The sequence below is a fragment of the Vanacampus margaritifer genome, chromosome 19, assembly GCF_051991255.1.
Source record: "Vanacampus margaritifer isolate UIUO_Vmar chromosome 19, RoL_Vmar_1.0, whole genome shotgun sequence".
Lineage (NCBI taxonomy): Eukaryota > Metazoa > Chordata > Actinopteri > Syngnathiformes > Syngnathidae > Vanacampus > Vanacampus margaritifer.
Genome location: NC_135450.1, coordinates 13656615 through 13674981, shown reverse-complemented (window position 1 = coordinate 13674981; position 18367 = coordinate 13656615). Strand labels below are relative to the sequence as shown.

Genomic DNA, 18367 nt, shown 5'->3' with positions numbered 1-18367 from the left:
ATTACAATTAAAAAATGTCATTGCCTGTCGCCCCTAATTTTTTTATATATATATTTTTTAATGGATTTATGGCAGTGAATTAGTTAAAATAAAAAAATGTAATCGCCTGACGCGATTTAAAAAATAAAAGAAGAAAAAATTATTACAAATTAGGGGCATCAGGCGATTAAAATCTGTAATCGTAATTAATCGCATGACTTCAGTAGTTAACTCACGATTAATCACAAATGTTATATCTGTTCTAAATGTACAATAAAAAAAATCTAGGTTTTCATACTCTAGTTAACAAGAGTGGGTGAAAAAAAATGTTAACCTAATAGAAATAGTTCAAATGAATTTTTTGACATCTATAGCCCGTCAATGGCAGTGAATGAGTTAAACTCATGCAGGCCACTCTCATTAAATGTAGTGTGAGAGCAGATTTAGGCGAGAATAAAAGCGATGCTTGTAATGACTTGCATCTGCAGAGCGAATTCCAGTATTGATCTTAAAAGAAACTGTTGCTCCTAAAGCTGATCTGAGCCAAGTGCTGGCTCCTCTCACACGCACATAAAACATTTGGCTTGGCTCAATAAAGTGACCTTGCAGTGATCTCATAAAAAATAAAAAATAAAAAAAAAAGTCTGGTAACTCCTTATGGTCGATCATCACATCCAAACCAATTTGCAGCTGATCATTTTTTAATGAGCTGGAGTAAAAAAATAGAGATGGTAGATTTGATCAAATTGGCAAAATCATAATAAGTCTAATGGCTGTTGGTTTATCATTTTTATGTATTTATCTTTATCTATTACACTTTATATGACTTTGTTTACAGGACTCTCATGGCTCTTGGATGTCACGTTGCCCAGGTCAACATTCATGCAGAGGACGATCTGAAGAAAATCAAACTTCCCAAGGAGTAAGTTAGTGTTTTTCACTTTTGTGTGTTCTCATTTAGAGATGAGAAATGAGTTAAAAACATTAGAGTGATGGCTTCAAAATATTTTTAAGGCTTAAAAGGTAAAATACAGTATCTCACAAAAGTGAGCACACCCCTCACATTTCTGCAGATATTTATTTTTTTACATTTTCACTTAGGGGTGCATTCACTTTTGCTTGTATCGGTTTATTTATGTAATGTTTGCATTTATTTTTTTCCATATTTTTACTTAGTGCTGTACACACTTTTGTTTGTATTTAATTATTCATTTAATGCACGGATATTTAATGTTTTTCACATTTTCACTTAGGGGTGTACACACTTTTGTTTGTATTTAATTATTTATTTAATGTTTGCATTTTTTTCTTCATATTTTTACTTAGGGATGTACACACTTTTGTTTGTATTTAATTATTCATTTAATGCCCGTATTTAATGCTTTTCACATTTTCACTTAGGGGTGTACACACTTTTGTTTGTATTTAATTATTTATTTAATGTTTGCATTTTTTTTCTTCATATTTTTACTCAGGGATGTACACACTTTTGTTTGTATTTAATTATTCATTTAATGCACATATTTAATTCTTTTCTTATCTTCACTTAGGGGTGGACTCGCTTTTGTTGCCAGAGTTTTAGCTATTTTATAATTATAGTTATTTTGAGGGAACGAATAATTTACATATTTATATTATATATATATATATATATTATTTATATTTATATTTATATAAATTGTACGCTGACTACTTTTCATTGTGTCATTTTGCTGTTCCAGGAAAAATAAATATAGAACAATTATTTAATAAAAATAAATAAAGGATTGGATAATATATGTAAAATGACTTACTAAATGTAACAAATATTACAGGAATTTTCATAATGTAAATGCTTAGTGCCACTACTACCCCGCACTTAACCAGGATTTAAAAAAAAAAAAAAAAAATTAAAAAATGATTTTAAGTCTTTTAATTTGTTTTTTTCTCCAGCTACGTGATGTCCAACGGATATAAGCCTGCCCCTCTGGACCTTTCTGACGTGAAGCTGAGCGCAGGCCAGGAGGTTCTCGTTGATAAGCTCGCAGAGAACGCGCACAACGTGTGGGCCAAAGACAGAATTAAACAAGGATGGACGTACGGAATCCAGCAGGTGGGAATCTCCCCGTCCTGCTGACTTGAAGTGTTCGTATTCTACTAGCCAAGTTTACTACTAATTGTTTGCTTGTGGCAGGATTTAAAGAGCAGGCGTAACCCTCGCCTGGTGCCGTATGCTTTACTTGACGAGCGCACGAAGAAGTCCAATAGAGACAGTCTGAGGGAGGCCATCAGGACCATGGTCGGCTACGGGTATGACATCGACCCTCCGGACCAGGAGGGTGAGAAACTTTGAGCCATTTCAAGTTACTGTCAGAAAATCTTTTTTACATTGATGACTCGAGTAATCGAGAGTGTGTAACCCCGATTCTTGAAATGACTCCTCCCAGCTGTCCATGTGACGGACAACGAGAGCATCGAGACCCTGCGCTTCTTCCGCGTGGAGCAAACGTACGCGGTGAAAACCGGGAAGTGGTACTTTGAGTTTGACGCCCTGAAGGGAGGCGATATGAGGGTCGGCTGGGCCAGGCCGGGCTGCAGACCGGATGTGGAGCTGGGAACGGACGACCAGGCCTTCGTCTTTGATGGATACAGGGTAAATAAACCGTAGTCCAATAATTGGAGTTCTACAAATAACGCATCTTTTTATTTTTTCCATCTAAGCTAGCTACATATATTATACAGATAGACAGAACTATGAAATGATAGAAAATCACAACAAAATGATGGACTTTCATTTCTCAAGGGTCGGCGCTTACATGCCGGGAGCCGCTACTTCGGCCATCCGTGGAAAAAAGGAGACGTCGTGGGCTGCATGATCAACATGGAGGACAAATCGATTATTTTTACCCTGAATGGCGAGCTCCTGATCACTAACAAAGGCTCCGAGCTTTGCTTCACTGACTTTGAGACGGAAGATGGTGAGGGCTCGGGATGTTTATGTTATTCCACAACAAGAAACAGTAACATAATATGTTTTTTAAATGCTTTTTTCCTTTACTCCCAAAAACGTATTTATATGTTTTTTCATGTTTTTTTTATGCAAGAGCAAACAAGGCTTTGATGCAGCTTTTGACATGAAGAGGTGGCTTAAAGCAATGATAGTTATTACAAAAAACGGCCAACAGGTGGATTCAGAGTATAAGAGATCAGCCAGGGCCATGTTGCAACAAGCTCTTTTTGCCAGTGTTTTCAATAGGAATGTGAATAATGACTAAACTTAGCTATATTCTAATGCTAATTTGTGCAAAACCGAAACAGATTCAAAAATATTTTTTTCTTGATGAAAGAAGAAACTCTAATCTTTGTTTTGGTAGGTTCCATGTTTATATAGCATTAGAACACAATATTCTGCGGGCCTTGCAAAGTCAGTATGGAATAATGGAGCGAAGGGGGTTGCTTTAGTGAAAATGGCTGGGAGTGAATGAGTTAATCAAAGAACAATAACAATAGTAACTAGACAAAGTGCAATTTCTGCAGAAATTGCGTGGGAATGCTGAAAAGCTGAATGCTAAGATTTTAAATGTATGCTAAAATCATTACAGTCAAACTATAATCCATTTCCTGATATGACAGTCAGTTATATATTTGGATATATTTGCAATGTACAGTCGGAGGTGGGATTTGAACCCACGATTACAGTTACCTGGTTACTGGACAAAAACTGAAAAAAGTGGTACTTAGAAAAAGTTCAATTTCAGTCCCATTGGAAATGAATGGGGAAAAGTTGATATTTAACGTTAACTCATTCACTGCCATTGACGGCTATAGACGTCAAAAATTTATTTGAACTATTTCTATTAGTTTAATATTTTCTCCACTTTTGTTAACCAGAGTATGAAAACCTAGAAAAAAATTATTTACATTTAGAACAGATATTAAAAAAAAAAAAACATTATTATTATTTTTTTTTTTTAAGAAAAAGATTATTAAAAATTAGGGGCGTCAGGCGATTAAACTTTTTTCTTCTTAATTAATCGCATGACTTCACTAGTAAACTCACGATTAATCACAAATTTTTATATCTGTTCCAAATGTACAATATTTTTTTTTCTAGGATTTCATACTCTTGTTAATAAAAGTGAAAAAAATGTTAAACTAATAGAAATTGTTTAAATGAATTTTTGACGTCTATAGCCGTTAATGGCAGCGAATGAGTTAATATTTAACGAGTCGTTTCACGGCAAAAAAAGTGTGGCGGATAAAAATCATGCATCAGCACGCGTCAGCATTCCCACAATAACTTACATGTACATCGTATTTATTTTTTTTTTTTTAAGCGAGACTTGACGCTGTTATCCCCCCGCTTAGGTTTCATCCCGGTGTGCAGCGTGGGCGTGTCTCAGACGGGACGCATGAACCTCGGGAAGGACGCCGGCACCTTCAAATACTACACCATGTGCGGCCTCCAGGAAGGCTTCGAACCCTTCGCCGTCAACATGAAGCGAGAGCTCACCATGTGGTTCAGCAAGCGCCTGCCCACTTTTGTCAACGTGCCGCGGCATCACAGGGATGTTGAGGTAACCGGTGGCTTTTTGCATAAATGTAAATATATGACCGACAAAACATTTGGGCTTCCTCAGGTGACGAGGATTGACGGGACAGTGGACAGCCCTCCCTGTCTTAAGGTCACCCACAAGACATTTGGCACCCAGAACAGCAACACGGAAATGATCTACTGCCGACTGAGCATGCCTGTGGAGTTCTTCTCTGCGGACGTGCTGCTTGAGGAATCATTTAAACTCAGGTCAGACTGCCATTTTTTGTCAATGTCACATTGATAAATGCTATGACGTCGTCTTAATTGGTGCTGATTTGCTCCGCCGGCTTAAATAATTCCTTCTCTGCAGCCGTCCTCCAAAAGAAGATGGAGTTGCAGATTACAGGAGCGTCACGACTGTAAATGACACCACGTCGTATTTGATCAAACTCAACATATTAACAGCATTGCAAAAAGTTGACTCTTTTGTGCGGCGTGTGCTCACGACAGTACTACCACTCGGTGCGAGTGTTTGCCGGGCAGGACCCCGCGTCCGTGTGGGTGGGCTGGGTCACGCCGGACTACCATTACCACTCAAGGAACTTCCACCTGAGCAAGACGAGAACGGTCACCGTCACCTTGGGAGACGAGCGGGGCCGGGTTCACGAGAGGCAAGTACCCTGCTTTGATCTTGAGTTACGGGGCTGGACGACGTGGAACTCGGAGGCAGAGAAGAGCTGTGACATTTCGGTCCGCAGCTCTCTGGACCTCGTGTTTGCGGAACAGCAAATGCAGTTTTCACAATTAAAAGCCAAAAACAAGCATCTACCTTTTTATCATCTTTATCTACTCTATATATTTCTTTGAGCCATGTCCTTCATCTATCCATTCATCCATCCATCCACATCTCTTCTCATTATCTCATCTTCTCATTTCATTATCTCTTTATTTTATCTTAGTATTTCATTATCTCATCTAATTTCATTATGTCACTATCCCATCTTCTCATTTCATTATCTCATCTTCTCATTTCATTATCTAATTTTCTAATTTCATTATCTCATTTTCTCATCTTCTCATTTCATTGTCTCATTTTCTCATCTTCTCATTTCATTATCTCATTTTCTCATTCCATTATCTCATCTTCTCATTTCATTAATTCATCTTGTCATTTCATTATCTAATTTTCTCATTTCATTATCTCGTTTTCTAATTTTATTATCTTATTTTCTTATCTTCTCATTTTATTATAACATTTTCTCATTTCATTATCTAATTTTCTCATCTTCTCATTTCATTGTCTCAGTTTCTCATCTTCTCATTTCATTATCTCATTTTCTCATTCCATTATTTCATCTTCTCATTTCATTAATTCATCTTGTCATTTCATTATCTCATTTTCTCATCTTCTCATTTCATTATCTCGTTTTCTAATTTCATTATCTCATTTTCTTATCTTCTCATTTTATTATAACATTTTCTCATTTCATTATCTCATTTCTCATCTTATTTCATTGTCTCATTTATCATCTTGTCATTTCATTATCTAATTTTCTCATATTTTCATTTTATTATCTTATCATTTCATTATCTATTTTCTCATCTCATTATCTCATTTTCTCATTTCATTATCTCATTTCATTATCTCATTTTTATATTGCATTATCTCATTTTTTCATCTTTTCATTTTATTAACTTATCTTCTCATTTAATGATCTCATTATCTCATATTCTCATTTTATTATCTCATTTTCTCATTCCATTATCTAATCTTCTCATTATCTAATCTTCTCATTATCTAATCTCATTTTCTCATTTCATTATCTCGTCTTCTCATTTTATTATCTCATTTTCTCATCTTCTCATTTCATTATCTCATCTCATCAAGTAAAAGCCGGAATTCTGAACTAGTGTCTAACCAGTGGGATTCAGTTAAAAATAAGTGGATTCATATGTGCCAACCCATTACCTGCAACATGGCGGTTTAAAAAAAAAAGTTATTTTACTATTAAAATTGAATATCACTAAGTGTTTCTCGGACGGGTTGTGACTGAAGACAAATGTTCTTACATACTCGGCCAATGAATCTGATTCTGATCACGCTGCAATTTTCTGCACTTCTTTCTAGCTTCTTTTCATATTTGACTTTGACTCCAGAAAGAATTCGGAATCTGAACGAAACCTCCCTTATAGCTCTGAGCTCATCGCCTCTTCACACAACGATGAAGACAAATGGTGGAGGTCTGCCCTCTCAGCACTCTTTTTTTCCTTCCCATCGACATTAGTGTCCAGAGAAGTAACTGCTATATGGTGTGCGGAGCGGACGCAGTCGGCCCTCCTTCATCCGGCCGCTCCAACTCTGACGTGGAGATTGGCTGTCTGATGGACCTGGCAACTGGCCTCGTCTCCTTCACTGCCAATGGCAAGGAGCTGCCTACCACTTATCAGGTAAATACCAGTCGAGAATGAACATAGCAAGGGCTATTATCGTGTGTGTTTTTTTTTTTTTTTTTTGCAGTATATGGTATGTTTTATTCCTATGTGAATTTCTTTTCATTATTTTAGACACGTTTTCCGCTGGTTATTACTCTTGGGTCCATAACAATAAACCTCCACTGCACCTGGACACATTAGTATTCAACAAACATTCAAGCAATTTGTCTTCCCTAAAGGGAAACACATTTGCAGTGCAGTAAATTACGCCTGCGGATTTGTAATTCTGAGTTCGAGTGTTTTTTTGTTTTTTTTTCTCACATCTGCACAATAACTCTTGTTGCACCTCACTTTCACATTTTAGATTTTTTAGCTCATTCACTCCCAGCCATTTTCACTGAAGCAACCCCCTTCGCTCCCGGCGGTTTTACTGGATTTTGACTGATTTTGCAAGGTCCACAAAATATTCTGTTCTATTACTATAAAAACATGGAACCTACCAAAAGAAAGACTAGAGTCTCTTCTTTCATCAGCAAAAAAATTATGCATGTATCTGTTTCCATTTTACAGCAATTAGCATTATAAGTTTCATAAAATATTCACAAAACTGTTGAAAACACTGGGGAAAAGAGCTTGTTGCAACACGGCCCTGGTTGATCTCTTATACACTGCCGCCACCTGCTGGCCATTTTTTTTGTAATAACTACCATTGCTTTAACCCCTAGGCGTTATTGTGACCCGTTTTTGGCTTTTTGTTGGTTCTGACCAAGCCATTTCAAAATAAAATACTGCCCACGGGTTAAGCGACCTCTTCAGGTCAGAAGCTGCATCAAAGCCTTCTGTATATTCTAGCATATATATATAAAAAAAAGTATAAATACGTTTTTAGGAGTGAAGGACAAAGTATTAAAAAACATATTTATATGTTTTTGGGTTTGAACGAGTAATATGCTAAAAACCCGGCTATATTTGTGTAGAAACGTTTTACTGTATTAGACACCACATGAGCCGAGTTGAGTTCTCTTTTTTTTTTTTCTTTTTTCTTGAGAGTGCTCAGTATTGTTCATTCGGTACCGATTGGACATGTCATCATGGAGTTGAGTTCTCTAAAGCCACTTTGTATTGTTTCCAGGTGGAGCCGAGCACCAAGCTGTTCCCTGCTGTGTTTGTGAGGCCCACCTGCGCCAACCTCTTTCAGTTTGAATTTGTCAAGATTAAGGTTGGCATCACACTCTAAATACATTTACAGCTACTATAATAGATTGCTTGTATGTTATACTTACTGTACAGTAAGTGCAAACAACAATTCATTCTAGAATTCTGGGGGAATTTATGCAGATTTAGAAGAGAAAAAAAAATCGATTTATAAGGATTCATTGTCAACTTTATGAAACCGTTTTGAAACTGATTAATGCAATGGTCTACCATGGGTTTGAGACACACTTCTGAAATAACAAATTTGCTGATATTTTCTTTAGTAATGTTAACTTGTTGTATATTATTAATAACAATGACTTTCATTTCTATTCAGACAATGGCCGTGCAAAAAAAAATTTTTCACAATAATGGGGGGGGGGGTTCGTGCCGCCGCCATTGATAATTAGCAAACATAAAAAAAAAAATAATAAAAAAATAATAAAAAATAAAATGAAATAAGATAATTAGCAAACAAATCAATCCATATGAAATACTTTATTTCGATAAATGTTTACATTCTTGATTGATCACTTCTACGATATTCCTAGAAAATTTATATTTTATTTTTATATATATTTATATATTATATTTATATTTATTTATATTATATATTTATATTTTTTATTTTATTTTATTATTTTTTTATATCTAACCCTAACCCTAACCCTAGTATAGACAATTAAGTGTCATATGATTGTGCTTGGGAGGTCAGTCTCTTTACATAAACTTGACCGCTGACGAATGACTACCTTGAATGTGGTTTAAAAATAAATGACTTGACAATATTGTACCAAATAACCACAACAAAGAGATATGTTTGTATGTGAGACTGTTTCCATACACCAGAATAAGTTTTCCTGTTCTGTCACATTCATGATGTTTTCCTTTTTGCAAATACTTCTATCAAAAGTTCCTCCTTTTAGATTCCCGTTGAGTCTCATGAGATGCACTCGAGAACGACACGGGGAAAAACAAAAACGTATTACCTTTATATTCTTTCCCTTCTTCCCAGGACGCCATGCCAATTTCTTCCGCTATCTTCAAGAGTGAGCACCGGAACCCGGTGCCTCAATGCCCGCCGCGACTGGACGTGCAGACCATTGTGGCGGTGCTGTGGAGCCGCATGCCAAACACCTTCCTCAGCGTAGAGACGGCTCGAGTCAGCGAGCGACACGGATGGGTTGTCCAGTGCTTGGACCCGCTGCAGATGATGGCTGTGCATATACCGGAGGAAAATAGGTGGAGTCAAATCAAATATACTGTGTTTGAAGTAGCAAGTCTTGGAGAATGTTGTTTACGGCTATTCACACTCGCATGGAAGCCGGAGTGTATTGCTGGCCGACACCGGACTCATTTAAGGTATCGGGTACTCATGGAGGTTGTCGATACCAGCCATCAATACTTAAGGCAAAAACAAAAATCGAGCTGATTAAGTTCTCCTTGGTAGTAGTTTTGTGGCGCTATACTACGGCGGTTTGACGCATCAGCAGATTATCATCTTTTTGTTGAGTATTTGAAGGTACTCATGGAGGCTACCGATACCTTAAGGCAAAACAAAAAAACTAAATCTAACATCAAGTACTTATTGGTAGCAGTATAGTAGCGCTAAACTGCGGCAGATTGACACATCGGCAAATAATCGTCTGGCGTCAGAAAAAAAGGTCTTTGTTTGCAATTTTTGTTGAGTATTTTTAGGTATAAAGTACTCGTGGAGGCTGCCAATACCAGCGAACGATACTTATTTATTTTATTTATTTTTAATCTAATATTGAGTAAATCCTCCTTGGGAGTAGTAGAGTCATGCTATGCTGTGGCAGTTTGACACCAGCAAATTATCATCTGTCAGAAAAAAAAAAGGTCTTTGTTCAGAATTTTTTGTCGAGTATTTTAAGGTATAAGGTACACGTGGAGACTGCCGATACCAGCCGCCAATACTTCAGGCAAAACAAAAAAAAATCTAACATTCAGTAAGTGCTCCTTGGCAGCAGTATAGTAGCGCTATACTACGGCAGTTTGACCCCTTGCATAAGAAAAAAGGTCTTTGTTCAGAATTTTTGGTCGAGTATTTTAAGGTATAAGGTACACGTGGAGACTGTCGATACCAGCCGCCAATACTTCAGGCAAAACAAAAAAAATCTAACATTCAGTAAGTCCTCCTTGGCAGCAGTATAGTAGCGCTATACTATGGCAGTTTGACACCTTGCATAAGAAAAAAGGTCTTTGTTCACAATTTTTTGTCAGTGTGTTAAATAAAATTTGATATCTCAAAAGTACTGAAGGTACTGGCGACTACTGAAAGAGCAAATACTCTTACTCCTGAGCACTTCCTGTTGCTTTACACTCAATATCGCACTTGGCTGCATTCTGTGTAAAACGCACTGACATACTATTTGTTATGACTCATACCCGGCACTTTCCTTTCAGGTGTTTGGATATCTTGGAGCTATCAGAGCATGAAGACTTAAGGAAGTTCCATTATCACACACTCAAGCTGTACTGTGCCCTCTGTGCCCTCGGTAACACTCGCGTAGCGCACGCCCTCTGCAGCCACTTGGACCAGTCGCAGCTCCTCTACACCATCGATAATCAGTATCTCTCCGGCATGTTGAGGGAAGGCTTCTACAACGTCCTCATCAGGTTTGTTAGCCAAGGAGCCCAATCTGCAATCCTGACTTGTCAATAAGCATATGGAGGACCAGAACTACCAACATTATAAATAAATGATTAAATAAATTACTAAAGTGAAAATAAAAACGGATTATAAAAAATATAATTCAAAAATTAAATGGAAATAAAAACAACAAAATATATCTCTATCCATCTATCTATAAATAAATAAAATAAAAAAGATAAAAATAAAAAGCATTATTAAAAAAATTAAAATATAAAAATAAATGTATTTTAATTTTTTCAATCTTTTATTTTGTATTTATTTTTCTTTTATTTATTTTTTATGGATATATATACATATATATATTGTTGTTTTTATTTCCATTTATATATATTTTTTGTATAAAATTTTTGAATGAGATATTTTACATCTATTTTTTTCACTTTTATTCATCTCTTTTATTTTTGCATTTATTTTTACATTTATTTATTTATTTATGGATATATATTTATGGATAGATATTTTTGCAGTTTTTATTTCCATTTATATAAATTTTTTGTAATAGATTTTTTAATTATATTTTTATATCTGTTTTTATTTTCACTTTCATTTATTTATTTAGTCATTTATTTATTTATTTATAATTTCTGGCCGTTTTTGGTCCTCCATGTAAGCAGCACTGCACTTCCAGTATCCGTCTTGAAATGGCGAACGAGATTCAAAAAATAAAAATACATTTATTTTTATTTTTGGAATCATTTATTTTTATATTTATTTTTACTATTATTTATTTATGGATATATATTTTTTGTTTTTATTTCCATATATATTAATTTTTTTGTATTTAATTCGATTTTTTACATCTGTTTTTATTTTCACTTTCATTCATTTATTTTTAATTTGGGCAGTTTCGGTCCTCCATGTAAGCAGCACCGATCGTTACTTTTGCCCCCAGCATCCATCTTGAAACGGCCAAGGAGGCCCGCCTAATGATGAACAACGAGTTCATCATCCCCGTGACAGACGAGACGCGCTCCATCAAGCTTTTCCCCGACGAGACCAAAAAGCACTCGCTACCCGGCGTAAGCCTGAGCACGTCCCTGAAGCCCCGGGTCAACTTCTCCCCCGCCTGTATCATCAGCACCAAGCGCCAGCAGTATCTCCACAGCCCCCAGATCCCCCTGGGGGTCCTAAAAGAGAAGGCCATCAGCATGCTGACTGAGGCCGTGCAGGGCGGCGGCATCCACATAAGAGACCCGGTCGGCGGGAGCGTGGAGTACCAGTTCGTGCCCATCCTCAAGCTGATCGGAACGCTGTTGATTATGGGCGTCTTAAACAGCGAGGAGGTGAGGCTGATTCTCCTCCTGATCGATCCCAACGTATTCGGGGAGGGGGAGGAGGCAAAGGTGGACCAAGCGGCTGTTGCCGAGGAGAAAGAGGTGAGCAAGAATGAGGAGGAGGCCATGGAGGCGGGAGAAGAGGAGACGAAGGAGACGAAGGAGAGCAAGGCGGCCGTCCGCGGGCTTCTGGAGAAGTCTTTGCCCGAGTCTGTCAAACGGCAGGTGGGAGGAGTCATCATCCAAATGCGCATGTACAATTTTGTTTGAAATGTGCTGCAAAAAGCTCAGGGCTAGGGATTGGCAACTACGGATATCAGGTATCGGTTTGATACCACTCCAATACCAGGTATCATAATTGGTCCAATACCACTCCAATAGCGAGTATCTGTCCGATACCAGGTTTCGTTTCGATATCAGCCTGATACCAGTTATCGCTATTGGGCCTATAGCAGGCATAGGAAATTGCCATTATTTCATGCAATGTCCATACCAGGTATCAGTCAAATAGCAGGTATCGGTCCTCAATATCTATTTCTAGTTATTTCAAAGTATCGGTACTCGTTGCAGCTTTTGTGGCCATTTTATAATCAGGAACTAAAAATTAGAAGAGTAGTAAATTGACATTATATCATGCAATGCCAATATCGGGTATCGGTCCGATATCAGTCTAATACCAGGTATCGCTATCGATGACGATAGCTATTTCTAGTTATTTCAAGGTAACGGTACTAGCGACAGCCTTTGTAGCCATTTTACAATCAGGAACTAGAAATTAGAAAAGTAGTAAATTGGCATTATTTCATGCAATGCCAATACCAGGTATCGGTCCGATATCAGTCTAATACTAGGTAACACTATCCATCCAATACCAGATATTGCTATCAGGTCAATACCATGTATCGCTATCGATAGCTATTTCGAGTTATTTCAAGGTATCGGTACTAGCGACAGCCTTTGTGACCATTTTACAATCAGGAAATTAGAAATTAGGAAAGTAGTAATTGCCATTATTTCATGCAATGCCGATACCAGGCATCAGTCCAATACCAGGTATCGGTCCGATATCAGTCTAATACCAGGTATCGCTATGCAGCCGATACCAGGTAGTGCCATCAGGCCAATATCAGGTATCTCGATCAATAACTATCTCTAGTTATTTCAAGGTATCAGTACTAGTGATAGCGCTTGCGGACATTTTACAATCAAGAAGTAGAAATTAGAAGGGGAAAAACAATTTCATGCAATTTTAAGGGGGAAAAAATGCTATAACGGGTTAACATAGGTCTTTGAAATGATCTGTCATTGTTTTTTGGAGAGGAAATTTTAAGTATCAAAATGACGAGTGGTATCGGTACTTGATATCGGTGACTACTCAGTTCTAAATGACACCCTTTCACTTTCAGATGTGCGAGCTACTGCATTACTTCTGCGACTGCGAGTTGAAGCACCGCGTGGAATCCATCGTCTCCTTCTCCGACTACTTCGTGTCCAAGCTGCAGTACAATCAGAAATTCCGCTACAACGAGCTCATGCTGGCGCTCAACATGTCCGCCGCGGTCACGGCCAAGAAGACCAAAGAGTTCCGCTCACCTCCCCAAGAGCAGGTAGCAACAAAAATGAGGTCATGTAAGACTAAATTGAATTTGGTGAAAAAAAAAAAAAAGAATTTGGTGAGCTGACCGAGATGAAAGTCACCCAGTCTAAGGCACACCTGTGCACTAATACTCAGCTTCTTGATATGGCACACCTGTGAGGTGGGGTGGATTATCTCGGCAAAGGAGAAATGCTCAATGCTCACTATCGCAGATTTTTACTGGTTTGTGAACAATATTTGAGAAATGGTGATATTGTGCATGTGGAAAAAGTTTTAGATCATTTTGGGAGCAAAAACAAAAGTGTTGCGTTTCTATTTTTGTTGAGCGTATCTTTGTAGGCTATGATAGCTATAGACTTTATAAAAGGCTTTGGTGTTTTGTGGACTGGTATACTATATTTAAACAACAAAAAAAATTATGGATGCAGTTTTGAGCTTCTGCATGATTTAAATGGAGCCAATCACAAGAAGGAGTCATGCGCATTTGAGTCTTTTTGCTCTCGCATTCTGATGTACTCAACACCTGTTTGAACTCCTTTTTCTTTTTTTTTCCTATAGATCAACATCCTGTTGAACTTCACCACGGGGGACGACTGCCCCTGTCCCGAGGACCTGCAGGACAAACTCAACGCCTTCCATGAGGAACTGCAGCTGCACTGCGGTGAGTCCTCGCGCTAAATAAATTGGACACTCCACCATTCTGTACCTTTTGCTTGTTTAAATGGAGACGGCAATGGATCACCCCGTGCAGGGATCCCAGTGGAGGAGGACGAAGAAGAGCAGGACACGTCCATTAAAGGCCGTCTCCTGGCTTTGCTGTACAAGATCAAGGGTCCGCCTCAGAAGACTGAGGAGCAACCTGAAGAGAAAGAGCAGGCGTCCCCCCCCAGTGAGTCATTCCATGACTATATATATAAACGGACAATTTTGAAAAAAGAGACCAGGATTCTCTGCTGAGAGCAATTTTCGTGTTCTGTTCCGCATAAAAGACGACTAATGGACATTCGGTGTAAGACACTCGCCTATCAATTTTAATGCCGGACTTTCACGTCGGCTGTGAATGATTGAAAGTTTCAAAAGTGGAACGATGTGATTTCGAACGACTTAACTCAAAACACCGGCTGCTTGCAGTCACGAGTAACCCGGGTTCCAGACGTGAATTTGTCCATTGCGTTGTCTCCAGCCAATCTGAAGGAGCTCATCTCCCAGACGATCACCAGCTGGGCCCAGGAGACGCACATGCAGGACCCCGAGCTGGTCCGGGTGATGTTCAGCCTGCTGAGGAGGCAGTACGACGGCATCGGGGAGCTGCTGCGGGCCATGAAGAAGTCCTACACCATCAGCGCCGCGTCCGTGCAGGATGCGATTAACCTGCTGGCCTCGCTGGGTCAGATCAGGTCTCTGCTGTCGGTTCGAATGGGAATGGAGGAGGAAAAGCTCATGATTGACGGGCTGGGGTAAGGATGAGGTTTCCTGACTCAATATGCGCTGTTTTTTTTTTTGTGTGGACAAAATAAACGGGTCTTCACAAATTATATTTTTTTGTGTCTTTAGGGACATTATGAACAATAAGGTTTTCTACCAGCATCCAAATCTCATGAGAGTGTTGGGCATGCATGAGACTGTAATGCAGGTGATGGTCAATGTGCTGGGTGGAGACAAGTCTCAGGTTGGTTTGCATTCACAACATCAACCAAATTTTATATATATTATATATATATATATATATATATTTGGTCAATTATTCTTTTTTATTATTATAAAAAGCATTTTTTTTAAATAAAAATGCGCTGAGCTGTCACCATGTCTTACAAACGCAATTATGCCATCTAGTGGCAGAATAATTGACCAACACAAATCAATATCACACTTGTTTTTTTTTACAGTACAGTACATATTTTTAATTTTAAAACAATTTTATGAATTGTAGCAATGACAAAAAAAAAAATGCAACCATATTTCTATTAGGTTAACATTTCTTCCCACTTTTCTTCTAACAAGAGTTTGAAAAATTAGAGGGAGTGTATTTAATTTTATTGTAAATTTAAATATAAATTTAGATATTTAGATTTGCAATTCATTTGTGATTAATCGTAGTTAATTTCTGAAGTAATGCGATTAATTACGATTTTTAAAAAATTAATCAGCTGACACCCCTTTTATTTATTTATATATATATTTATATTTGAAACCTTCCAGATTGTTCTAACGTTGGCTATCTTTCTTCTCCATTCACAGGAAATTGCCTTTCCCAAGATGGTCGCAAGCTGTTGTCGCTTTTTGTGCTATTTCTGCCGTATTAGCCGGCAGAACCAGAAAGCAATGTTCGACCACCTCAGCTACCTGCTGGAGAACAGCAGTGTCGGTCTCGGTATGAAGTGATGGACGGAGATGTTTGCATTTTTTTTTTTTTATGCGATGTCTGGAACAAGGTTATTTTATTTAATGAAAACTGAAAAAAACAGAAATTTTAAAAACATTTTCATAAATAAAATTCATGAAAATAAATCAAATCAAATTATATTAATCATTATAAAATAAATAAATAGTAAATAAAATAAATAATAATTCATTAAAAAAAACAAAATAAATAATACATAAAATAAAATTAAAACGAACATGTTTTTTAAAAAAGCAAAAAGTAACAAACTACATTTTATGTTCACAAAACTAACTATAATTTTAGCAAAAATGTCCTGCGTTTTAGTCTTTGGTAATTACTAGTGATGGGAAAATGAAGCCTCATGAAGCACTTGTGATGTTTTTTGACTCCTCTAGATGGCACTATTGGTTTAAAAAGGCAGTGGAAATGTAATACATTTTCATTGCACTAGCCTTTATATTCGAACCAAGAGCACCATCTAGAGGAGTAAAAAAAAATAGTAAAAGTGCTTCATGAAGCTTCATGAGGCTTCATTTTCCCATGAGCCTTTGAGGATGATTTTGAATGTGATTTTAAGTGTATTCTTTTTACCATTGTGTTTAAATATTATTTTGGTTCCTTCTGCTTCTTATGTTTTTAATCTATCGGGGCAGTAATGTTTGCTCGGGTTTTCCTCTGTATAAATGAAACAAGCTTAGTGTGTGTAAAAATGTGCGTTTTGTAGCCTCTGAAGCCATGCGGGGCTCCACCCCGCTGGATGTTGCTGCATCATCGGTGATGGACAACAATGGCCTCGCTCTGGCCTTGGAGGAACCGGATCTAGAAAAGGTTCGCTTTAAAACTATAGAAGTCATATATATTTATTTATATTTTCTTTGCAAATCATTGATCATACATGTGTAGGTGGTGACATACCTTGCAGGATGTGGACTTCAGAGTTGCGCCATGCTGGTTGCCAAGGGTTACCCAGACCTGGGATGGAACCCCATAGAAGGCGAGCGTTACCTTTCCTTCTTGAGGTTTGCCGTCTTCTGCAATGGTAAGTGGATGACAATTATTGTTTAAGCAAGGTCATACGGATTTTAAAGGTCAATATTTTCTAATAACGTACAGATGCACATTTCTTGCATAAAAAAAAAAAAAAAAAATCATCCAGAATAAAATAACTCCATAGGAAATAATGAAAATGTAATTGCATTCAAACTGTGGGCTTTATAAAACAATTTTATAAATATTTTTTATTGTATTATTTATTTTAACTCATTCGCTGCCATTGACGGCTATAGACGTCAAAAATTCATTTGAACTATTTCTATTTAACATGTTTCCCACTTTTGTTAACAAAAGTATGAAAACCTAGATTTTTTTTTTATTGTACATTTAGAACAGATATAAAATTTGCAATTAATTGTGAGTTAACTATTGAAGTCATGCGATTAATTAAAATTAAAAACTTTTAATCGGCTGACACGATTAAAAAAAAAGATGATAAAAAATTAGGGCCGTCAGGCGATTAAATTTTCTTATCGTAATTCATTGCATAACTTCACTAGTTAACTCACGATTAATCAGAGTGGGGAAAAAATGTAAATCTAATAGAAATAGTTCAAAAATAATTTTTGACGTCTATAGCCGTCAATGGCAGTGAATGAGTTAAAAAAAAATTAAATTATTTTCTTTAAAAAAAAATTAATACATCCGGCAGCCACCATAAATTAAAAAAAAAAATCTGAGAAAAAGCATATTGGTTTAATTGGCATTTTTTTTTCTTCTTCCCAATACTTTTCAATGGCTGTCAACTTAAACGCATGGAATTCACCTTTGTTGATAACAATGCAGTGTAAAGTAAATTTCCCGTTCTATGGTTGTCATTACACTTTTCGTCTCTCTGTATCTATAAACACAAAAAAGGAAAACGCAAATGAAGACCATCTTATTTTTATGTTATTATTTGTTCCCGTAAGTGTAATTGCACATCCACAACAGTAGGTGGCAGTGGCACTCTCATTGTCAGTGTGAGCAGGGAGAGAATTTCTAAATGCCACTTAATGCATCTCTGTAATGTCTAAACACGATTCAATGAAAATGCACTTTCTGTTGTCTTTGCGTCCCAGGTGAGAGTGTGGAGGAAAACGCCAACGTGGTGGTGAAGCTGCTGATCCGACGTCCCGAGTGTTTCGGGCCGGCTCTGAGAGGAGAAGGGGGCCAGGGTCTGCTGGCGGCCATGAAAGAGGCCATCAAGATCTCTGAGGATCCTGCTCTTGACCTGCCCAAACCCTCAGCTGCCATCACCACTGGGTCCGAATACTTAAAA

At 37.4% G+C, this 18367-nt stretch overlaps 1 protein-coding gene across 2 annotated transcripts in view; it reads left to right on the top strand.

The window, feature by feature from the left end:
- Positions 1-18367, top strand: part of ryr3 (ryanodine receptor 3) — an 87298-nt gene that overhangs the window by 35111 nt on the left and 33820 nt on the right. For both annotated transcript variants that reach the window (XM_077552171.1, XM_077552170.1), the window contains exons 23-45: positions 818-901; positions 1912-2071; positions 2153-2297; positions 2406-2611; positions 2762-2936; positions 4327-4535; positions 4599-4762; positions 4866-4914; positions 5006-5166; positions 6781-6943; positions 8061-8147; positions 9138-9364; positions 10550-10762; positions 11692-12298; positions 13480-13680; positions 14229-14331; positions 14422-14559; positions 14854-15127; positions 15225-15339; positions 15909-16041; positions 16778-16881; positions 16957-17092; positions 18168-18351. In XM_077552171.1, coding sequence (XP_077408297.1) covers positions 818-901; positions 1912-2071; positions 2153-2297; positions 2406-2611; positions 2762-2936; positions 4327-4535; positions 4599-4762; positions 4866-4914; positions 5006-5166; positions 6781-6943; positions 8061-8147; positions 9138-9364; positions 10550-10762; positions 11692-12298; positions 13480-13680; positions 14229-14331; positions 14422-14559; positions 14854-15127; positions 15225-15339; positions 15909-16041; positions 16778-16881; positions 16957-17092; positions 18168-18351 — 4038 coding nt within the window. The remainder of the gene's footprint in view (positions 1-817; positions 902-1911; positions 2072-2152; positions 2298-2405; positions 2612-2761; positions 2937-4326; positions 4536-4598; positions 4763-4865; positions 4915-5005; positions 5167-6780; positions 6944-8060; positions 8148-9137; positions 9365-10549; positions 10763-11691; positions 12299-13479; positions 13681-14228; positions 14332-14421; positions 14560-14853; positions 15128-15224; positions 15340-15908; positions 16042-16777; positions 16882-16956; positions 17093-18167; positions 18352-18367) is intronic.